Source organism: Sapajus apella, unplaced genomic scaffold (genome assembly GCF_009761245.1).
Source record: "Sapajus apella isolate SASKATOON/1434 unplaced genomic scaffold, GSC_monkey_1.0 scaffold49, whole genome shotgun sequence".
Taxonomy (NCBI): Eukaryota; Metazoa; Chordata; class Mammalia; order Primates; family Cebidae; genus Sapajus; species Sapajus apella.
Genome location: NW_022436989.1, coordinates 3,361,693 through 3,386,387, shown reverse-complemented (window position 1 = coordinate 3,386,387; position 24,695 = coordinate 3,361,693). Strand labels below are relative to the sequence as shown.

Below are 24,695 nucleotides of genomic sequence, written 5' to 3'. Positions count from 1 at the left end.
TGTTGACCAGGATGGTCTCGATCTCTTGACCTCGTGATCCACCCGCCTCGGCCTCCCAAAGTGCTGGGATTACAGGCTTGAGCCACCGCGCCCGGCCCTCGCCCATTCTTTTGAGTCATTCGTGAACCATTCTTAATCCTGTCAAGTTCTAATTAAACATCTCCCTTTTCTTTTGAGGGAGCAGAGTGTTGCCATCTGCAACACCTTTTTCACACGTTGCTGCAAGCAGCCCTGTTAATTTCATGCGCACCTGCCTTCTGCCTGCCTAACTGCCCCCCTGGAACACAGGCATTCAGAATGAAGTCTTTGAGAGGCCCACCCCTCTCTGCACTCATCCAGAGCGTTCTCGCTTAGGCTGGGCACAGCCGCGACATCCCGGATAATCTGGTTTCTTACGTAGAACAACTGCGGTCTGACATTGCACATTTCTTCCTCGGGAGGGTCTTTTTTCTTGGTTTGTCTCTGAGCTTGTTGCCCAGCGTGCCTGTGTGCCTTCACTCTCAGCGTTTCCACACGCGCAGCTCGGTGTTCAGCACACACATTGTGTGGTCGCCAGCAAGCACGCTGGCAACAATCACGACAGACCCCGGGTTCAGACTGCGGGGCAGGAAGTCTTCAGAAGGAAGTTTCCACCTGAGTTTTATGCTGATGAAGGAGGGGTGCAGGCCACCCACCTGCGGCCTCAGGGCATGGCCTCATTGCTGGCCCGACTGCGCTTGTTATTTTGTGTGGGAAGTTGAAAAGTTCCTTTTTAAAGTTTTCTTTCTTGTTAAAAAATAAGTGTCCAAATAACTCTGTTACGCCCTATCCTATGTAGCCGTTAGACCTGCCCTGCTTACAGGCACGTAGTACACTCTGTGTCCTTGTACTTTAACCAAGATATCCGTGCCAGACGTGCTCACAGGCAGGTCCCAGCTCTCCGTTGCTTTCACCTGTTTAGAAAGTTTTAAGTTGTTAGACAATCGGGTTTTAGTTTAGATGGTGAGGTCTGGCTCCAGCCAACGGAGATCAGACACAGCAGTAAGGACGACCCCAGATGCGTAAGGGATAGATTTGTGTGTTTCCCTTAGGTCCTTGTGCTCTCGGGCACGATGGCTAGAGAGGGTCCTCCCCTTCCTGCAGTCCAGGAAGTAAAATGCGTTGCTGAAAGGTCCTTTGTTTCAGTGCTGATTTTCTTTGCAGCACCGAGCATCTATTTCTAACATTTTGGCTATCTCAGGTCTCACCTGAGCAAACCCTAATTCCAACACACCCAGTGTCCTTTCAGATACCATTCCCCTCTTTTCCCCCAGTCTTTAGAGAACGTGCTGTGCTTGAGTCCTCTCTGCCCATCAAAGTGGGCTGCTGGAGACTTGCATCCACGCACGTGTGGTGTGGGTGCGGAGGACAGAACGCTTGAGGGTGGTCACTTCCCCACACAGAGCCGCGGGGCGTGATTCCTCCATCAGACATTCTGACTGGCTCCTGGCTTCCCTCTGAGGTGGTTGCATGCCTCGTTCGTGGGTCTGGGAGCTCCACGAGCAACAGAAATGAAGGATACTGACTTTTCGCCATCAGTAAATTCCTGCTGTGTAGACTCGGCACGGTAACTGGGCGAAGAGAGTCTCGCGGTGAGAAATCCTCTGGCTGAGACCTTGGTCCTTCACACCCCGTCAAGCACAGGTGGAGCGTGAGGTGTCAAGGTCAGGGAGCTGATAAGCTTCGAGGTTCCTGAGGAGGCAGTAATGTCCGAGAGCTGGCACGTTGGGAGTGTCCTTAGACTTCAGATGCTGAAACTCTCCTCTCTGACAACGGCTCATTAAGATTTGGCCCCATTATCTTTATTTTTCTTCTTTTGAAATTAGTGAGGGGGAGAAATACCACCTCTTTGAGAGACGTTTCAGCCCAGATAGTTGAATGTTTAACTGCAAATAAGAGGATCAGTATTCTTGGTTCAGATCCACCTAAGGTTTATTATCTATCATTTGCAAACTTTCAATTTTGCATTTTGTTCAAAAAAGAGTCATTAATATTGACACCTGCCAATACTAGGTGGTTGAGAAAGAAAGGACGCTCTGGGGAATGCGGCAGGGGCAGGAATGCAAACCCTGGCCGCAGAAGGACGATAGGAATGAAGGAAAATGCCACTGATCATCTGGGGAGCCATGCGGGGATGTTTGGGCAGCAAACATTCCCTCCTCAGGGACTGTCCTCCATTCCGCAGAGCAGCGTGTGTGCAGGAAGAAAGTTTAGGATCAAAGTGGAATGAAACGGCCTTTGAAGAACAGCTTAAATCTTGTTGAGCTTGTCACCAGAGGCCTCTAGGACAATACCCCAGAAGCAAATAGCAACAGGAATTTGTACAACACATGCCGGATGCCAACTCCACCTACTGCCTTCATCACAGACCTGAAAGCTTTGGGGGGACATGCTTAAAGTCGTCTTTTGCCCGAAACGACGTGGAAACCCGCCTGTCCTCAGAAGTGGCTTGAGCATTTATTGCAGAGCAGTCCAGCCCTCCAAGGACGCGATGGCACCAGCATCGATGAGGCGCACTGGCGAACGGCTTTGTTCACCTGGGCAGTGGTTCTTGTTTCCTTGCTTGACTTTGCAGACTCAGCACCAGTCCCACCTCAGGCATTGAAAGCTGGCTGCCAGCTCTTGGGAAATAAGTGTGCCACCAGCTTGCGGGGGGCCCAACCTTCTGGACCAAGTGCGTAGTACTGACCTGGAGTTTTCCTTTAGGTAGATTTCTCTTGTCTTCTTGTTGATGAGCTGGGCTGAAGGTTTAAAAAAGTTATTAATAAAATTCTTTCCATATAAATGTTACTTTCGGCCCAGCACGGTGGCTCATGCCTGTAATCCTAGCACTTTGGGAGACCAAGCTGGGTGGATTGCCTGAGCTCAGGATTTCAAGCCCAGCCTGGGCAACATGGTGAATCCCCATCTCCACTAAAATAAACACACAGAAAGTTAGCCAGGTATGGTGATGCACACTTGTAATCCCAGCTACTCAGAGGCTGAGGTGGGAGAATCACTTGAACCTGGAGGTTGCAGTTGCAGTGAGCTGAGATCATGCCACTGCGCTCCAGCCTGCACGACAGAGTGAGACTCCATCTCAAGAAAACAAAACAAACCTGTCAGCTTCTTGGGAACTTAAGAAGAAGATGAAGCTTGTACTGAGGCCAGAGGATCTAATAGTATAAAGAAGAGAGTATAAAAGGAAGATACCCAGGCTCTGGTTGACAAACCCAGCTCATTAGCCAGGTAGAAGGAATAGAGCTGGAAATGTTAGCCTTAGATTCGGGTTTCTTCCATAACAGTTTTATAATATGGGCGAAAAACTCATTTAGGCCAAATACAGGATGCTGAGCATAGACTTTACTGCTTGACTTTTTACCTTGGTGGAATTCCTTTCATTCCTTTATTTATTTCACACATATTTGTTGAGACCTTACTATGTTCCAGGCACTCCGCTGGACACTAGGGTATTGAAGACAGAAAGAAAGAATATTTTCCCATCAGGCGCAGTGACTGTAATGGAGACACTTGTCCAAATGAAAACTGCAGACAATGAGATAGCTCTTAGAATGGAGGTGCGGAAAAGCTGAGTCATGACATGATTGGATTTGAATTTTGGTAAAGTCATTTTCTTGTGGGGAGGTGAGATCAAGGCTGGAGTCGGGGGGGACTGTGTTGAGTGAGAGATCTAAAAGCATGAACGTGGCAGTGGGCGTGGAGAGGAAGGACCGGCCAAGAGTTTCTTGGAAGTACCAATCACCAATCTGGAAATTTGATGATTGAATGTGACCGAAAAGGAGGACCTGAGGAAGGTTCTAACTTTCAGGCCTGGGTCCCGGGTGGACTATGATACTATTTACTTTGCTAGTGACCACTGGAGCAAGAGTAGGTTTAGGGGCAAAGAACATTCATCTGTTTTTTTGAGATGGAATCTTACTCTGTTGCCCAGACTGGAGTGCCGTGGTGTGATCTCGGCTCACTGCAACCTCCGCCTCCTGGGCTCAAGTGATTCTCCTGCCTCAGCCTCCTGAGTAGCTGGGCCTGCAGGCCCACACCACCATACCTGGATGATTTGTGTATTTTTAGTAGAGATGGAATTTCGTCATGTTGGTAAGGCTGGTCTTGAACTCCTGACCTTGTGATCTGCCCACCTCCGCCTCCCAAAGTGCTGGGATTGCAGGCGTGAGCCTCCGTGCCCGGCCTCCGTTTGTCTTTTCTTCCTGTTTATGACTATCCTCATTTAAAGTAGTGTCTTCTTATTTCAGCACTTACAGAAAGCTATGGCTGTTAAACCATTCCTTTTTCAAGTTGTGAGTCGTACTAAAATATTTATGTATAATGTGTGGACAAGCACTTTAAAGGGATTTTCGTTTCCATAAGATGTATCTCTTAATCTACTGAGGCCTTTTGATGATAAGAGCTCACAAAGGGTTTTAGATCAAGGGTTGCTTAACTGAAGGAACACCTCTGACATCAGCCAACAACCACATACTTGTTAAAAACTCTCAATCTCAGCTTTTCCCTGGACAAGACAGGAACGGGTTGTTGGCTACTTCCTGGCTGTCTGTGGTGGTCATGTTGATGGTGGGCTCAGCTGTGCGCTGAATGTCGGCGCTGGCTGGGCTTGCTCTGGCTGGCCCAGGTGTGAGTGGAATAGCGTCATGAGGAGCAGGAGCTGGTGCTGATGTGTTGTCACCCCTGGGGGAGCACTGAGCTCCACGTGTTGAGCATGTATGGATTGGTCCTGGGAGTCACTGCAGACTGGGCTAGAGGTGGCAGCAGAGACATGAGGCATTAGGTAGTCCAGGAACCAGGAAGGCCCCGTGGACTGTGAGCTCCCAGAGCACGGGTGTCGTTCTCATGTACCCTCAGACCCCCGCCTGGGGCAATGCCTGGCATGCTGGAAACCAAAATACCTATTTGTTAAATGTCAGCAGCTGAGCCACAAATGACAGTAAGCTGAATGAAGAAGGTAGTGCTTCAAGGAAGAGCAGTAAAGACGAAGAAAAGAGGGCCGGGCGCAGTGGCTCACATCTGTAATCCCAGCACTTTGGGAGGCCGAGGTGGGCAGATCACAAGGTCAAGAGATCGAGATCATCCTGGCCAACATGGTGAAACCCTGTCTCTACTAAAAATACAAAAATTAGCTGTGTGTGGTGGTGCATGCCTGTAGTCCCAGCTACTCGGGATGCTGAGGCAGGAGAATCGCTTGAACCTGGGAGGTAGAGGTTGCAGGTAGCAGAGACTGGGCCACTGCACTCCAGCCTGGTGACAGAACAAGACTCCATCTCAAAAAAAAAAAAGAAGTGGGGTCCTCAGAGTCAGGGATGGCTCACGTGGTTTCTGGAGAGTGAATGCGTCCCTACGTCAGAGTCAAATCCAGACTCCAAGGACTACTATCGAAATAAGCTGTGATGTGCAGGCATGCCTGCGCCTACAGCCGCCGCCTTTCTGTGGCACTTCTTCCATATGATGGGGTCACAAAAGTATTCTAAATAAGCAATCGATGGCAGGCTGCTTGAAAGCAAACAGCTTGGTGCCTTGAAAGCATAAGCCATTATGTGAAAACACAGGAAACTGTGTCTTTGCATATATTGGGGCCCAAATACATGTCGTTTGCATAAATGAACATTTCCTAGTGACAACATGGGGGTGGAAACCTTCTGTGTCTGTGGGAGAATGTGAATCTCTGGATGGATAATGGCTCTTTGGCTTAGGGTGAAAAATCACATACAGCTAGTGCTCGACTTACGACCACGATTGGTTCCGACAGACCAGTCGTAACACGATTTGGTCGTAAGTTGAGTAGGCTATATGCACGCGGAGATGGTAGTGCTGCCGGAAGCTGGTCCGCGCTGTCGTACGCCCAGCTGGGCAACGTTTGCGCTGCCAGACGCGGAGCAGTCGTGGCTAGTGATTGTGGTCGTAAAGTCGAATGGTCGTAACTTGCATAGGTCGTAAGTTGATCGATACCTGTACTGATGGTTAGGAAGTCCAGCCATGGTCCACACTTTAACCCTCTGGGACCTGTTTGTCTGTAAACTGAGGTGGTGCTCTGTTCTGGAACGGTCCCTAAGGGGCCTTTGCAGGTCCTAAGCTCTGAGTTGTGATTGGAGCCTCTGTGGCCCTGTCATTGAGAAGGACGCCCGAGGCAGGCCTCATGTGGTTTGCATCACTTCAAGGAGACTTGATCAGCCTTCCCTGCCCATGCTTCCCGCCATTGTGACTGTCTGAGTGTCTCCCTCCTGAGCCACTCGCTGCTGCTGCAGTGGAAAGAGGCCTCTTATTTATGCACCGATTGATCAGTGCGCGCTGAGAAGCTGTTCAGGGCAGTGAAACAGGGAACACAAAACACTAGAGCCTGTAATCAAGATGGATCGTAATTAAGAACAACCCCCAAGTGCTGATCTTCCTGCCCCCTCCCCACACCACCCTCCCTGCCTACGCTCATCAAACCCCATTCAGCTCTGAAGGGGCTTGTGCCCCGTAAAAGCTGACAGTGAATTTCAGAAGGGCAGATTTTCTCCCTAGTGGCCTGGAGGTAAATAAGCCTTGAGTTCAGTTTTATCAATTATCTGCAAGAACTGTTGAACCTCAGCCGGTCACCCAGGCCCCCAAATGGTACAGTAGCCCTGTTCATACATGCACAGGCCAGACTCTCCAGTCCCAGTTTCCCCACAAATGGAGTGACGGAGCTGGAAGGTCCTTACAGTGAGGATGGGCCGTGACCCTGTGTGGCAGATGAGAGGAGGTCACTACAGAACTCCCAGGTCACAGGTGGCAGGACTGGAAACTGATCCTCAGTGAACACTCCTGGTGCTTGCTCCTCTGTGTGATCCTGCTTTCCTGTAACAATTAAAGCCAAGTAAATAAGAGACATTGCTGTCATTCAATCCATTTCCTGATTTCTTTTCGATATGGGCCTCTGACCTAGCTTTTTATTTTATCTATAAACATTTTATAAATATATATAATAGTAATATATACATTATTTTGTAAGATTTTCTCTCTATGCTGCTCAGGCTGGTCTCGACTTCTAGCCTTAAGGGATCCTCCAGCTTCAGCGTCCCAAGTAGCTGGGATTATGGGTGCCAGCCACCACACCTGGCAAGATTTTTTTATTTTTATTTTTTTGAGACAGAGTCTTTCTCTGTCACCCAGGCTGGAGTGCAGCGGCACGATCTCGCCTCAATGCAACCTCTGCCTCCTGGGTTCAAGCAGTTCCCTGCCTCAGCCTCCCAAGTAGCTGGAATTACAGGCACCCACCACCACACCCAACTAATTTTGGTATTTTTAGTAGAGACGGGGTTTCACCATCTTGGCTAGGCTGATCTTGAACTCCTGACCTCATGATCCACCCACCTCGGCCTCCCAAAGTGCTGGGATTACAGGCCTGAGCCACTGCGCCCAGCCAATATTTTTAAATAGTAGTTTTAGATGAAGTTTGAGGGGAAAAGTATCTTGGACTGTTTTGTGTTGGTGGGTTAGAATATCGGATACCCGGGTAGAGACATGGTCAGCTTGCCAAGGGACAAACAGTAAACAGGAGTCCGTCTACACAGGGTTGCCGGGCTGCTTCGGCCCCGCCCCCATCATGCCTGACAAATGTCTGTTCCTTCTGATTGAACACCCTGCAAGAGCCCAGGGAAAGCCATAATTTTTTAGCGGATGTAAGAATAAGAGGCCGGGTGCAGTGGCTCACGCCTGTTATCCCAGCACTTTAGGAGGCTGAGGCAGGTGGATCACAACGTCAGGAGATCGAGACCATCCTGGCCAACATGGTGAAACTCCATCTGTACTAAAATACAAAAAATTAGTCAGATGTGGTGGCAGGTGCCTGTAGTCCCAGTTACTTGGAAGGCTGAGGCAGGAGAATCGCTTGAACCCAGGAGGCAGAGATTGCAGTGAGCCAAGATCACATCAGCGCACTCCAGCCTGGTGACAGAGCAGGACTCTGTCTCAAAAGCAAAACAAAACAATGATGGCAGAATATGAATGTTCTTGTTTGACCCGCCTGGCGAAGAGGATACTTAAAAGTCTTTTTTTTTTTTAACTTCTTTTTAAAAGTTTTCACTATAAAATTCTTACATTTGTCAAAGGTGTTTATCGGAAGTAGAGGCTTTTCCGCCAGTGTGGCTTCTCATTTCTGTTGGTGCCAGTCAAACCATCAAACTCCTTGGGCACAGCCAGGGCTTAGCTCGTGAGCCAGGTATCTGACTTGCACTGAGCAACCTTGAGTGATGGAATCTTCTTTTCCTCTGCTTCCGTGTTCTCTAGGACCCTGCTTTCTCAGCTGTGATTCATGACAAACTCCAGGTCCCCAACACCATCCGGAAGGCGTGGAATGACCGGGACAACCGCTGTGACATTTGTGCCACTCACCTGAACCAGCTGAAGCAGGAGGCCGTCCAGATGGTGCTGGCCTTGGAGCAGGCCGCTGGCAGTGAGCAGTACGACGCCTCGCCCGGCTCGCCCCCGCCGCTCTTCAGCATCCCCACCCTGGTGGGGTCCCGGCACGTGGGTGGGCTCCAGCAGCCCAGGGACTGGGCCTTTGTGCCCGCCCCCTATGCCACCTCCAACTACACAGGCCTCGTCAACAAGCACAGCAGCAAACCCAGCAGCCTTGGGGTCAGCAATGGGGCGGAAAAGAAGAGTGGGTCCCCGACTCACCAGGCCAAGGCCAGCCTCCAGATGGCCACCAGTCCAAGCAATGGGAACATCCTCAATTCAGTGGCCATCCAGGCTCACCAGTACCTGGAAGGCACCTGGTCCCTGTCGAGGACCAACGGGGTCACCCTGTACCCATACCAGGTAAGTCGCCTGTGTGGGCCAGGAAGAGCAGGGCTGGCTAGAGTGAAAGCAGAGAGGTGGGGAGCACTTCCTTCCTCTGCCTCCTCCTGGGAGCCCCGTAACTCAGAGCCTAGCGTTTCCATGTGGCCCCACAGAGTTCTCATCAGCGTGCTCCACCCGTGCCTGCTGTGGGGGGTGCTTCTGTATCCTCCAAACCCCCCACAGCTGCCCTTTCTCCGCCCTCAGTGCCTCCTTCCTGAGAGACCCTGCTGGTCCAGGGGATGCCAGCGGCTTCTCAGCCAGCAGGTTTACCACATGGCATGGCCGTGAAGAGGAGGGCCACGGAGATACTTGGAGTGGGGCCCAAGCCCGACCTGTCCACTTATTAGCAATGTGACCTTGCACGAGGGGTTTGCCCTGTCTCAGGCTCAAGTCGCCACTTGCACATGGACGTGAGTCATGAGAAGTAAGTGAGGTAGTGTTTGCATGACACGTACCCCAATACCTGCCACATAGTAGGGGATCATTGTTGTGCTGTTAACAGAGATTTGAGATATTAACACAAATGAGTGAGAGGCTTTTGAAACAAAGGGTACTGTGAGTCCCTGAAATCGTGATTTTAAAGCAACCCATGGGAAGTGCTGGGCATTGCTGAGGGTAAAACACATGAGGGAACCGTGGTCCGTGCTGGCACTCTGCTTCCCCTGTCTAGACCGTCTGAGAGAGGTGTAGACGCCCTCCTAACCTCTCCTCCCTTCGTAGACCCGCACTCTCTTCTATGTGCAACTCACTTTAAGAACTGTTGGGACTGGGCTGCCAAAAGTGTTTTTTCCTTTTCAGTTATTTAAATTAGCACATGCCCCCAGGTTTCCCCATAGAGATGAAAAACAGGTCTTCAGTCTCCTAGGGAATCTTTAAAGATGTTCTAATGTTGCCTGGGTGAGTTTCTGTTGGCTGAGGACTGGAGTTTTAATGTAAGTGGCCCCTCCGTCCCCTGCATCAGTGGTGGGAAGCAGCGGACAGCGTTGACCATCACTGGAGTGAAGGAGCGGCCATGGTCAAGGGTGTGTTACTCAGAGAAGTGGTTGGCACATACAGCACATCATCCTGAAGACCTCAGGCTCTCTCTCACTTGGGTCTGTGTCATAGTGGGTGTTGGGCGGGTGGCTTTGCTGCGATGTGGGGGCACAGACTTCTTCCACCAAATGTGTCACCATCTTCCAGGGGCCTCGAGAGTCCTTCACAAGATCTTCTGTAACCAGCCAGGAAATGAGGGAAGAGAGAGTGTATGGAGGATCTCCCAGGAGGATTTTGGGGCCCAGCTTTGCCTGAAAGGGATGTGCATTGCTTACATGTATATTCCAGTGACAAGAGTCCAGTCTCTGCTGGGCATGGTGGCTTACACTTATAATCCCAGCACTTTTGGGTGGGTGGATTGCTTGAGCCCAGGAGTTATATTTCAGCCTGAGCAATATGGAGAAACCTCATCTCTACTAAAAATACAAAAATGATCCAGGTATGGTGGCATGAGCCTGTAGTCTCAGCTACTTGGGAGGCTGAGATGGGAGGATTGCTTGAGCCCAGGAGGCAGAGGCTGCAGTGAGCCGAGATTGCACCATTGCACTCCAGCCTGGCTGACAGAGCAAGACTCTGAAGCGGTAAAAAAGAAGAGAGACAGACAGACAGACAGACAGTTTCGTCTCTTGACCCCGCCTTCCCACTGGGAACCTGGGGAAGCCAATCAAGCCATGAGCCCAGGAGAAAAGGGAGCAAGTCTAGGGAACATATGGCATAGTTTTGTTACGTTGGACAAAGGTCCAGGGATGCGCGAGGTGAGTTAAATACGTTGATAAAATTCCTGGTGATGTTTTCTAGAGTGTTTGAGAGTGTGTGTGTCTCTTGCTATCTTGAAAGAAAGTGGGAAACATTGAATATTATCCTAAGATGTTAGCATTCTTGGATTGCCGAACTCTTCATTCCACCGAGTGCTTTCTAAATTGCAGAACAGAACATACACATTATTTCATTTAACCACACGGTAGGTGTATGAGGGAGGCGGGCAGGTGTGGGATCTTCCTTTTGCAGACAGGGAACATGATACTCAGAGACGCAGAGTGACTGTGGCCACACAGCCAGCGGCAGGATCAGCTCCAGCCTCCCTCGCCCAGGGAGGGCCTTTGCCTCCCACTCCTGCTTCCAGCTTTCCTAGGCTGCCCCAGCGTCAGCTGTCCACATCTTTTCCAGATACAGTTCCTGTTCAGATCTGCTGTAACAAAGACAAGAACTAGTTTTACCTGCAGGGATCTCATCGCCCCGAGACTTTCGGATAGAATTATCTGGGTTGTGTGTATAAGGAGAATGAGGGACCAGTGGCGTCCTGGGAGAGGCTTCACGTCTCATCTCGGAAGCGACCATCCAGGGCAGGAACAGAGAAGGGCTTCTTTGCATTAGGGGATGATCTGCTTATTTTGTTTTGTTTGCAGTTTTAAAATATACTATTTAGAAAATTATAAAAAGTTACATGTTGGTTGTAAAATAAAGTTTAAATAAGACTTTAAAAGTCGACGTGGCCCAGATGGAAACTATGTAACGTTTGGGTATACTTCCTCCTAATATTTCATATCTCGCAATCTGTAAAATTGTGAGCAGGTTCAATTCTGTGACCTGCATTCCACTTAATACGTTGGATACATTTCCCCATGCCCTTATGTGTTTTCCTAAAATATTCTGTTTAGCAGTAGCATAATTCATTATATCGATATTATCCGCTCTATGGCAATGTCCTAATTAGGTTGGTGTAAAAGTCATTGCGGTTTTTGGCATTACTTTCAATGGCAAAAACCACAATAACTTTTGCACCAATCTAATTATACCCAAACACCAATTAATTAGAATTTAGGTCTTTGCTGCTATAAATAAAATGCTCAGGTAAACATCCTTTTACCCAGGCCGTATTTTTAACACATCGCTGGGTTGTGTGAGCCACATCCTCATGTTACACAGACAACTCACATTTCACCTTCCACGACTCCAGTGCTCTCGTAGCGCGTGGCCGGGGCCAGTCAGAAGACTCAGCCGCTGCCCCGGCGCTAACGAGCAAGGACAGATGAGCATGGAACTGGTGCTTTCATGGAAAATACTCAAAGTGCGATGAGAGTTTGTGTGTAAGGCGGGGACACTGAAGATGCTACTTAACAGGCCATGAGGGATTATTGGTGTGTTCCTTTCATTTGTGCAATGATTCTATTCCTCCTCTTTTTTCTTTTTTTTGAGACAGAGTTTCACTCTTGTTGCCCAGGCTGGAGTACAATGGCGTGATCTCAGCTCACTGCAACCTCCGCCTCCCAGGTTGAAGCAATTTTTCTGCCTCAGCCTCCCGGGTAGCTGGGATTATAGGCATGCGCCACCACACCCAGCTAATTCTGTGTTTTTAGTAGAGACGGGATTTCTCTGTGTTGATCAGGCTGGTCTTGAACTCCGACCCCTGGTGATGTTTGGCCCACCTTGGCTTCCCAAAGTGCTGGGATTACAGATGTGAGCCACTGTGCCCTGCCTATCCCTCCTCTTTCTTCCCAACCTCAGATGAAAGAGAATTTGCTGCACAAGTATCCAGCCAAGTGCCAGGCACTGCGCTAGGTGGCGGGTGGGGCTGCAGCCTCGGGCTGGAAATCCTGGTTCCTATCCTGAGGTCCTCACAGTGGGGAGGAGCCAGGTGAGTGCAGAGGTGAAGAGATGCCCACTGCTTTGGGAGCATGCAGACAGACTCATAATCCAGCCTGCTGTGGCAAAGCCAGATAAACCAAGATTCACACAAGCCACCAACTTGCAGTCGTTCTGGGTGCGTTATATTTCTTCTTTCCAACTCCAGAACAGACCAATTCATGCATTTCCCCCGAGTAATGAAGGGACCAGAGGAAACCTCTGTGCGATAAAGGGATTTGGTGCCTGGCTGTGAATCAGTGTGAATCCGTGTCCCCTGTTTTGTGACTGTCTTGTCCTGATGCCCTGGGGTGGGGGCTCTGGGTCTGGCCAGACTGAGCGTCTCCTGTCGCGACGTCTCCCTGCAGTAAATATTCTGCAGTTCGCAGTCTGGCCAGCTCGTCAGAGATGGTTGACTGCTCTGAAAGCTGACCTCATTTTTCCTGCTCACCCATACTCCCACTTCCCTCCCCACAGAGCAGATGGCCTCTGGATCAGTGCCAGAGCTGTTTCCTGGGCAGAGAAGCATCTAGACTTTGTCACTACCAAGGGTGCGACTCCACACCCACGGAACCCAAGCCTCTAGAAATGAGGGAGAGGACAACTCTGCCCTTCTACAATTTAGCTGTAGCCAGGATGAAACGGCACGGACAGGCTTTCCAACAGGGAGCTGGTGAAGCCTGCGTCACGTGGGCGATAGAGCGGTCCCCCTCGGTCCCCGTTACCCACACCACTGTGCACTCATCTCCAAACGCTGCAGTAGGAAGATTCTTGATTCTCTTCTGCTGTACCCTTCATGTTTCTCAAGTACCTCCAGAAAGACCAGGAACCTGTAAGCATCACAGATAAATAGAAATCAATCCAGAGAGATTTTAAAAAGAGCAATTTAGGAAGTACTGAGCTTACATCGAAAATGCAGAACAAACCACAGAGATAATGCTCATTAAATATCTTAGAAAATTGAGGCAATAGAAGATAAGACGAACTTTCAAAGAAAGACTTTTTGTTAATCTGCAGACATTTATCATAATCTATGCATACTTAGAGAAAGCAGAAAATTCTCTAAGAACAGGGGTCCCCAGACGCCTGTTACGCACCCCTTATGAGAATCTAATGCCTGATGGCCTGAGGTGGAACAGTTTCATCCCATCTCCGCCCCCTAATTGTCTTCCATGAAACGGGTCCCTGGTGCCAAAAAGGTTGGGGATCACTGCTCTAGAACCTTCATTTTTTTCCAACTTTTATTTTCTGTTTGGGAGTACATGTGCAGGTTTGTTAGGTGGGTAATTGCACGTCACTGGGGTTTGGTATACAAATGATTTTGCCACCCGGGGGGTGAGCGTAGTACCCCAGAGGTCGTTTTCTGTGGGGTGCTCCTCCCACCCTCCACCCCAAGTAAGCCTGGTATCTATTTTCCCCCTCTTCGTAACCATGTGTTAGAACCTTCATTTGACCACATGAAATTGTGAATTGAAAGGATGTGTCTAGATTAGTTCCTTGTAATCAACTACCGATGAGTTATCTCCTTTTGAGCGGCAGCTGCTTTTGCGTGATTTACATTTATTATAGTGAATAACCGCAGGAAAGACTGTACACATCAGAATTGTAGGACGTTGGTGTTAGAATCCACTTCTGTAGGTGGTAATGGCTCTTGCATCACGGTAGGAGATTTGGAGACAGAGTCTTATCTGGTTCACGGCTGTGGTTCCGCAGCTATTAAACCAGCTTCGTAGCCTGACATCTCAGTCTATTCCCTTACCTATGAAACTCCTGCCTCACAACGTGATTACAGGGAACAATCACGAAGAGGGTGTGAAAATATTTTATGAACTATAAAGCAGGAACACCAATAGAAATTGTCGACTTCAACCCTTTCATTTCCCAGAAGACAGACCTGAAGCTGAGAGATATTTCGAAGGTTCCTTTGCTCAGAGTTTTCTAAATCCTGGTTTGATCCCTTTTGCTAGATCACACACTCTTGGACAACAGGGGACTCATATTCTCATGTCCCTCACAGCAGCTAACGTGCAAATGTGGTTCTTTATTAGAGAGAGCTCCTGTGTCAGGGGAGCAGTATAATTATTTCCCATGACTGGCCCTAGTTTGGGAAAGAATTCCAGGCCAAAGACCTATCTAGAACCCAAGAATTTTGGTAGAAACTATCAGCTATTTGATTCGAAGCTAATCTTTAAGCTAATTTTTTTTTTTTTTTTGAGATGGAGTCTCACTATTGCTCAAGCTGGAGCGCAGTGGCGTGACCTCGGCTCACTGCAACCTCCGCCCCCTGGGTTCAAGCAATTCTCTTGCCTCAGCCTCCCAAGTAGCTGGAACTACAGGTGCCTTCCACCACACCTGGCTAATTTTTGTATTTTTATTAGAAACAGGGTTTCACCATATTGGCCAGGCCAGTCTCAAACTCCTGACCTTGTGATCCGCCCACCTCGGCCTCCCAAAGTGCTGGGATTACAGGCCTGCACCACCATGCCCAGCCAATGTGAAGTATCTTAATGACACTTAATAAATCCTTAGATGCAATGAAAAGAACCTAGCTGGCATTTTGATGTCGCACTCAATACAGGGGCATTTGAAAGGATAGAAGAACTTTATTTCATAGGATTTCACTCAATTGAACTTGTCAAGAAAATTCAGAAGATGTTAGAATAATATACAAGTAATAAACCTGGCTGGCCATGTGCCGCGGCTCACGCTTATAATTCCAGCACTTTGGGAGGCCAAGACAGGTGGATCATGAGGTCAAGAGATCAAGACTCTGCTGGCCAACATGGTGAAACCCTGTCTCTGCTAAAAATAAAAAAATTAGCCGGGTGTGGTGGCACACACCTGTAATCCCCGCTACTCAGGAGGCTGAGGCAGGAGAATCACTTGAACCTGGGAGGTAGAGGTTGCAGTGAGCTGAGATCCTACCACTGCACTCCAGCCTGGCGACAGAGAGATACTCCATCTCAAAAAAAAAAAAAGAAGAAAGAAAAACAAAAAAAACAAGCAATAGGTCCATAATGGAACACTGATACAAGGAATGCAGTCCATGTGCATTCCTTGAGCTGGAGGAAAACACTCTCCATACAAATTTTCCTGCTTCTCTAAAAGCAGCCGTTGGAATTAATGTCAGAGATAATGCTAGACTGAGCTCCGGCTGAAGTCATGATGGGGCTGTCTCTATTACAGCTTTAGAAATAATTGTGCCTATGAAGCACAGTCATCAATGACCTTGACATTTTAAGATGTGAGCACAGTCTGGGCACAGTGGCTCAGGCCTGTAATTTCAGCACTTGAGAGGCCAAGGTGAGAACTGCTTCAGGCCAGGAGTTATAGACCAGCCTAGACAACACAGTAAAACCCCATCCCTACAGAGAAATGAAAAGTTACCCCGGCGTGGTGGCATGCCTGTAGTCCCAGCTACTCAGGAGGGTGAGGCAAGAGGGTTCTCTGAGCCCAGGAGTCACAGGCTGCAGTAAGATGGGATCGTACCACTGCGTCTCGCCTAGGCAACAGAGTGAGACCCGAGACCGTATCTCAAAAAAAAAAAAAAAAAAAAAAAAAGCACAAAATGATGCAAAAGCAGCACCAACCTCAAAACAGATGAAAGTTTGCTGAATGGCAGGACCTCTGCAGGGCATAAATCTCACACCTCAGAGATCAGAAGCCCTGGGGGAACTTGCTGCTAGCGGATTTCCAGGTGTCCTGGTGGAGGAAGGGGAGACTCTGAGGCCCACCAAGTGCTGTCGTACTCAGAGGCTTTGTTTACCGTGACTTCCTGAAGACCAGAAGCACGTGTTCTAGTATGGCTGGTGATGGGAGATGAGGCATACCAGGCTCTTCGTGGCTGAACCACGTTTCCAGAGGGCGCAGGGGTGGGTGTTTCCAGTAGGTCAGGAGTGTAGGATTTTTGTTCCCATTCCTCGCGGCTCTTGAGGGCGCACTCAGCCACTTGTGCCCTGAATGATGCTGCACCCCGCGTCACGCGCCAGGACTGGGGTCAGATGCTTCCATTTGCTACAGCTTCTGCTCAGCCAGGCAATAGTGTAAGATGCCACTGTTAGACAAATCATGACACTGACGAGATTCTTAAGACCATGGGTTTTGCTTTCTCCTGTTTGTAGGTGGTCAAAGGGATGTTAGATTATTTATCTTTATGCTTTTTGACAAATCGTGAACACAGAAAAAAGAATCTGTATATTCGGTCATGGACAGCATGTGTTGCAAGGCTGTAGTGTTCAGGGTGAAATTCCAAAAGGGCAGTCACACTTTATGAATGTGGATAGGGCTGGTGGTCTGAAGGGAACACCCAGACCTCATGAGGAGAATTCACAAATCAGTTTAATCTGGGTATTTGCTTGGTGTGGTAGACTGAATAGGGGCCCCCAACGATGTCTGCACCCTGATCCCCACAGTCTGTGGATGTGTTACCTTACACAGTAAAAGGCCTTTGCAGGTGTGATTGGGATCTTGAGATGGGGGATCATTTAATTTAATTATTGTTGTTATTTTTGAGTCTCGCTCCGCCACCCAGGAGTGCAGCGGCACGATCTCAGCTCGCTGCAAACTCCACCTCCTGGATTCAAGCGATTCTCCTTCCTCAGCCTTGGGATTACAGGCAAGGACAACCACGTCAGGCTCATTTTTGTATTTTTAGTAGAGATGGGGTTTCGCCATGTTGGCCAGGCTGGTCAGGCCTCAGGTGATCTGCCTGCCTCGGCCTCCCAAAGTGCTGGGGTTACAGGCGTGAGCCCCTGCGCCCAGCCAGGGAGATCATTTTAGACTCTCTGGGTGGACCCAGTGTAATTACAAGGATCCTGAAAGAGGGAGGCAGGAGGATCAGAAGCAGGGAGAGGAGGTGGGGAGACAGAAGCAGAGGGCAGAGACGAGAGAGACACCAATCTGCCGGCTTCCATGATGGAAGAAGAAGCCTCTAGAAGCTGGGGGCGGCAAGCGTCTGATTCTCCCCTTGACCCTCTAGAAGGAGCGAGCCCTGCAGGGCCATTTTTGACTTCTTGTCTCCAGAACTTTAAGAGGGTAAATTGACTGGGTGCGGTGGCTCACGCCTGTAATCCCAGCACTTTGGGAGGCCGAGGTGGGCAGATCACGAGGTCAAGAGATCGAGACCGTCCTGGCCAACATGATGAAACCATGTCTCTACTAAAAATACAAAAATGAGCCGGGTGTGGTGGTGTGTGCCTGTAGACTCAGCTACTCCGGAGGCTGAGGCAGGAGACTCACTTGAACCTGGGAGGCGGAGGTTGCCATGAGCTGAGATTGTGCCACTGCACTCCAGCCTGGCAACAGAGTGACACTCCATCTCAAAAGAAAAAAAAAAGGATACCTTCATATTGTTTTAAACTGCTAAATTGGTGATATTTTGCTTCGGCAGCAATGGGAAGCTGTTATACCTGGTAAGCCTTTGGTTAACCAGAAAGCCTGCTAAGGAGAAGCGGGATGGGGCCCACAGACAGGGGCCCCTGCAGAAACCTGCGGGGTGGCCAAGAACACCGGCTTTTGGTCTTCAAGCAAACTCCGTTACCCTGCAGATGGGCCGCTCCAGGCACAAGTCAGTCATTCCATTTGGGTGCCTTCACAGAATGAGAGGTTACTCAAACCGCACCGCGGGATTCCGATTGTCTCAGATTTCCCTATTGTTGTAGAATCATCATGACGAGCGCACCACAGCCACTGTCCATTGATAGCTCGCAATTTCGCTTCCGTAAGTCTCTTAGTGGTGAAACTGCAGAAATCCTTCCAAGCTGGGGCGGGAGGGATGGAAGGAAAGGGAGGGGCAGGAGAGACCTCACTGAATTCCATGTCGGAAGAAGTTCATGTTCACTAGAGGGCCTTTTGATCTGATAGAAAGAAGCTTCACAGAACTGCCCTGGCCGTGATTCTTACCTGATTCTTACCTCCTCTGGTAAATATCTTCATGGTACACGCAGTTGAATGCACTTTGAAAGTTGTAGGGCAGAATGTGAGTGTTTGCTGGTATCACTTCTTACCTGGCAGGCAGAAGGCAGTCAGTGGGGACTTCGAAGCAGGGGAACGGGAAGATTTCCTTGCCTGAAAGCAGGAATTGTCCGTTTTGGCTGCACACTAGAATTACTTGGGAGATTAAAAAATAAATCCTAATGCCTGAATCACACCCTAGATGAGTTAAATGAGAATGTCTTCAGGTGGGACCCAGGCCTTGCTTCAACTGCCAAGACCAAGAACTACAGCATTAAGAAGGAATTTATCGGCTGAGTGTGGTGGCTCACGCATGTAATCTCAGCACTTTGGGAGACTGAGGCAGGTGGATCACAAGGTTAGGAGATCGAGATCATCCTGGCCAATGTGGTGAAACCCCGTGTCTACTAAAAATGCAAAAATTAGCCAGGTGTGGTGGCACGCACCTGTAATCCCAGCTACTCAGGAGGCTGAGGCAGAAGAATCACTTTAATCCAGAAGACGGAGGTTGCAGTGAGCCGAGATCGTGCCACTGCATTTCAGCCTGGGGAACAGAGACTCCTTCTCCAAAAAAAAAAAAAAAAAAAAAAAAGAATTTATCTGGAAAATAAGTAGAGGGAAGAGAACAATGAAGGTATGGGAGAGATAAGTGACAGGCTGATAGATGTTAGTTTCTTAGGGCTGACAACAATTTACTCCTAACTATGTGGCTTTATTTATTTGAGACGGAGTCTTGCTCTATTGTCCAGGCTGGAGTGCAGTGGCGTGATCTCAGCTCACTGTAACCTCCGCCTCCCTCGTTCAAGCGACTCTCCTGCCTCAGCCTCTGGAGTAGCTGGGATTATAGATGTGCACCACCATGCCCAGCTAGTTTTTGTACTGTTAGTAGAGACAGGGTTTTACCATGTCGGACAGACTGGTCTCAAACTCCTGACCTCTGGTGATCCTCCTTGGCCTCCCGAAGTGCTGGAATTACAGGCGTGAGCCACCGCGAGCCACCGCGAGCCTGCGGCTTTAAAAGCAGCAGAAATTTATTCTCATCGTTTCAGAGACTGCCATTTTGAAATGCAGACGGTGCGGGGCTTCCTCTGAAGGCTCCAGGGAAGAATCCTTCCTCCCCAGCTTCTGTTGGCTCCAGGCATTCCGTGGCTTCTGATGCATCGCCCCAACCTCTGCCTCATGTCTCACTGTGTCCTCTTCTTTACACGGACACAAGCCACTGGGTTTAGAGTCTACCCTGATCCAGCAAGATCCCGTCTCAATCCTTAACTATTACATGTGTGCAAAAGCAATGGTGATTTTTGCTGTTAAAAATAATAGCAAAACCTGCAGTTACTTTTGTACCAATCTGATAACTACATCTGCAAAGGCCCCATTTCCAAATAAGGTCACATTCTAGATAGATGATAGATAGATGATAGATAGGTAGGTAGATAGATAAACCACGTCTGAAGAAGGAGCAGATGGAGGCGTCCACAGCTGGTTAGCAGGGGAGGATTCCCATTCATCTTCTTTGCTTCGAAGAAAAAAGGGAACAAGAGGAAAAGATAAAAATGTGCATATACTGGAGGGAGCCTCTCAAGAGCCAGACAAAATGAGAACATACTCAGGGACAAAGTCAGTGATTGCCGCAGAATGACGGCCTCGTCTTACAGAATACCTGGCGAGGCGTTTGCGCTTTCACAGCCGTAGGCATACACGTAAACAGCACCTCTTGGAGCACTGCCTGAGGGTAGGGAAATCTAAACTGAGCCTAATCTGACCAATTCTAGCTGAGGGATTCTCTACTGACCAAGCTGATAATTTGGTCTGCAGAGTGAGTGAGTGAGTGAGTGAGTGTGTGTGTGTGTGTGTGTGTGTGTGTGTGTGATTCTCACTGTGTTGCCCAGGCTGGAGTGCAGTGGTGTGACCTCAGCCCACTGCTACCTGTGCCTCCTGGGTTCAAGTGATTCTCCTGCCTCGGCCTCCCAAGTAGCTGGGACTACAGGCACATGCCACCACGCCCGGATAATTTTTTATATTTGCAGTAGAGACGGGGTTTCACCATGTTAGCCAGGATGGTCTTGATCTCCTGACTTCGTGATCCACACGCCTCAGCCTCCCAAAGTGCTGGGATTACAGGTGTGAGCCACCGCCTGGCCCTATTTTTTGTTTTAGTCTTTAGTAACATTTCTAGGCTCCAAACAGAGGCTAGCAACAGTAGGTAAGGCACTGTGTGCCTTTGGGGAGCGCCTTAGTTACTGGTAATAGTTACCTTCCCTCCTCTTTCTTGATGTGGGTGAGAGGGGTTGGGAGGTAAGGTGGTGGGAATGTGGCTCTTACCACACACGCAAGGGAGGACTTACTGCCCTCTCCCAGGCAGAGCTTGGGTGGGGGCAGAGCTGAGAACTGCTTCCTACTGGGTGGAGTAGGTGAGAGAAGACTGCCCAGAGGTGGAAAGCTTTTCCCGGTTGTCTGCTTCCCTCCCCATCCTCTCTCATCTCAGCCACCCTCAGCTGACCTTGTTCCCTCAGGCTGAATTCTCACTTTCCTCTGCGCTGAAGAGTATCCAGGCTCCGTAGCCAGCTGGCCGAGGGGGAACAGCAGCCACTGCTTTTTTTTCCCCCCCTCATTTTAATGACAAAGAAAACGGTTTTAGAAAGTCTGAGGCTGATACTCATCAATGATTTAATCTAAGTCTCACACAATGCAAGGGTGAGGCATGCTGGATTTGCCGCTCATGCACCGGAAATAAAAGCCCAGCTTCCTTGCTGACTGTGTGACCTCAAGTGAGCTGCTTAACTGCACTGTGTGTGAATTTTCTCCTCTGCAGAGTGGAAAGTTGCAGAGCTGTTGTGTGGATCGTGTGACAGAGTGCACCTTGCGTACTTAGCACTGCATGTGACACGGGCCAGCTCCCCCATTAAGTTCCTTGAACCTTGAGTGCCATTTTCTTTTGCTCAAGTTCACGTGACTCAAGTTAAATGGAATCAGGGCCCTCTTTTCCATTGTAAGAGCCAGTGGTTGATGAAAAGACACCACCAATTCCATAAAGTGAATATCAAGCACATAAAATAAATGTTAGCCTGCAATTCCAAAAACATTCCTTCTTCCACATATTACCAAAAAACCAGCTTTCCCTATGTACATCACATCATATGTGAGAATGTCATATTTTAAGTAGAAGTTAACTCATTTTTTTTTTGAGACAGAGTTTCGTTCTGTTGCCCAGGCTGGAGTGCAATGGCGCAATCGTGGCTCACCGCAACCTCCGCCTGCCAGGTTCGAGCAATTCTGCCTCAGCCTCCCCAAGAACTGGTCCTACAGGTGTGTGCTACCATGCCTGGCAAATTTTTTGTATTTTAGGAGAGACAGAGTGTCAGCATGTTATCCAGGATGGTCTTGATCTTCTGACCTAATGATCCGCCCACCTCGGCCTCCCAGAGTGCTGGGATTACAGGCATGAGCCACTGTGCCCGGCCGAAGTGATCCCATTTTATCATTAGTGAATTAACAAAATACAGAATGGTTCATTGACCAGTTTCCCCCCGTATTTGGGGACCTTTCTAAGGGAGTAGGGAAAGCAGCAAATAGACTGGAATCATTTAGAATTTTACGGAGTAGTGGAAAGGTCACGTTTAAAATAACCTAAAAAAGTCAAACCTTACTATTTTGGAATTCATTTGAACTATCAAGTAATTCAGGCCTAGTGCTTGATTCTTTTCTTTTGGCTCATGATTCTTATTGAACACAGAGGATTTGAAACAGAGGATTCAAGACCTTCATTCTTGCTTTCCTTATTTATATGCTTCTGTTAAGTTGTTAATACATTTGCTTTCTTATTCTTTTATGTATTTTGAAATATAAATCTTTCTTTTAAAATTATATAAATTGCAATATTTGATAAATTGGAAAATTCTAAAGTCCTCACCCACCCCACCCCAGACATATACCTAATTAATTTCTAATTGCGATTTTACTGTGCTAACAGCCTTTACTGTGATGGATTAGCATGGCTTTATCTTACAGAGGTATTTGTGAGGGTCGGTTAATGAGTCATATGTTTCATATGCCTGAGTCACTCCGAGGGAATAGTTTAGGTGTTTAGAAGCATGCTAGTCGCTCCTTTTGGGACTCTGGAGACTTTAGCACATTTCTGCTGCACCACTGGTCCAAGGAGTTCACGTATCCTTCCTTCCACTGCTCAGCTGAGAGCTGGGCACGACGGAGACACTAGGAGAAGAAAGATTTCATGTGAAAAGCGAAGACAGCAGCAGCCATGTCTAAATCCAAGGCTGCGGCTGGGAGGTTGTTTTGTTTTGTTTTGTTTTTCTTGAGACAGAGTCTCGCTCTGTCGCCCAGGCTGGAGTGCAGTGGCCTGGCCTCGGCTCACCGCAACCTCCTTCTCCCGGGTTCAAGCGATTCTCCTGCCTCAGCCTCCGGACTAGCTGGGACTACAGGCGAGCGCCACCACATCTGACTAATTTTTGTATTTCTAATAGAGACGGGGGTTTCACCTTATTGGCCAGGCTGGTCTCGAACTCCTGACCTCGTGATCCGCCCGCCTCGGCCTGCCTCCCGAAGTGCTGAGATTACAGGCGTGAGCCACCGCTCCTGACTGGGAGTTTTTGAATGAGCTGACTCATCCGAGCCAGCCTGACGGTGTCCATCGCCTTCACAAGGCTGCTCCCCACTGTCCGTCAGGCTGAGGCGCCGTGTCGCCGGAAAGATTGACCCCATCAGCTTGTTCATGACATGCTCCCTTTTTGTTCAAGCAAACAGACATGGCTGGAAGCAAGACTAGAAGGCAGCCTTCATGAATTACAAATGACAGAAACAAGCCCAGGCCTGTCGGGTGAGCTGTGTGAGGTCACACCGCTAGGAAGGGACCATGTTGGGAGTCAAACGCAGGTCTCCTGTGTGCTGGCCCCTGCCCCAGCCACTCTCTGGAGGAAGGGGCCCGTTCCTCAGATGGGTCAGATTTGTGGCCCTGCCTGGGAGGGCCGCCCACTGCATGCACTCCTGCCGTGATTGCTTTGGCGGCAATCTGGGGTGACTCGGCTTTCCAAGCCGGGTGTCATGGTTTATTCCTCTGCATAGAAGTTTAGAACTCGATGCACGGTTTCTAGCTCCTCCCTGGGAGGTGGGGAAGTTGGTGGGGTTAAAACGGAAAGACACAGATGGGTCAAAAAATGAAACAAGGCTGTGTGAGCAATGCTGCCATCTAGTGAGACACGCGCCAGCCACCCGGGAAGCTGAATGGTCCTGCTAGAATCCCACGGTCCAGTATTTCTACGTCCTGCGCTTCGTAAATGAAACAGGGCCCTGGCTCTGTCAGTAATGAGGTCTTTGTATGACAGAGCAGGAAGGTTTCAATTCAGCGTCCCCACATCTCTCCTTTACAAAGGACCCGCGTCCTGAACAGGGCTTCCGTGAGAGTGGAGCTGGTTTTGGCGTGGTGGAAAGCCCACACAGATCTGCAGTGAATTCTGGCTCACCTACTTACTAGCTGAGGCATGGTGGTGGTTGTTGCTGTTTTAATTGTAGTAAAATATGCATCATACAAAAAACTGGTCATTCTAATCATCTTTAAGTGTACAGTTCCGTCAAGCATGTCCAAGCCACAGCCTGGGGCCACATGAGACTCAGGATGGCTTTGGATGCAGCCCAGTACCAATCTGTAAACTTTCTTAAGACATTGTGAGACTTTTTTGGTGATGCTTTTTCCCTTTTTAGTTCCTCAGTTATCATTAGTGTCAGTGTTTTTGTTTGGTTGGTTGGTTGGCTCGTTTCGTTTTTTTTGAGACAGAGTTTTGCTCTTGTTGCCCAGGCTGGAGTGCAATGGCACACTCTCGGCTCACTGCAACCTCCACCTCCTGGGTTCAAGTGATTCTCCTGCCTTAGCCTCCCTACTAGCTGGGATTACAGGCAGGCACCGCCATGCCTGGCTAATTTTGTATTTTTGGTAGAGACGGGGTTTCTCCATGTTGGCTAGGCTGGTCTCGAACTCCCAGCCTCAGGTGATCCGCCCACCTCAGCCTCCCAAAGTGCTGGGATTACAGACATGAGCCACTGCGCCACGCCTAGTGTCAGTTTTTTACATGTGGCCTAAGACAGTGCTTCTTCCAGTGTGACCCAGGAAGGCCAAAAGATTGGACCGTCCGACTCTTCATGGTATTACGTACGGTCACACCATTGTGCAGCCATCACCACCGTCCACCTCCAGAGCTCTCTCCAGCTTCCCAGCTGAAACTCTGCACCATGCACCACGAACG

At 49.1% G+C, this 24,695-nt stretch overlaps 1 protein-coding gene across 1 annotated transcript in view; it reads left to right on the top strand.

Moving 5' to 3' along the window:
* KIF26B (kinesin family member 26B) overlaps window positions 1–24,695 on the top strand; it is a 557,329-nt gene that overhangs the window by 193,130 nt on the left and 339,504 nt on the right. Inside the window, exon 3 of the mRNA XM_032242194.1 lies at window positions 8,278–8,811. Within this exon, the coding sequence (XP_032098085.1) occupies window positions 8,278–8,811 (534 nt within the window). The remainder of the gene's footprint in view (window positions 1–8,277; window positions 8,812–24,695) is intronic.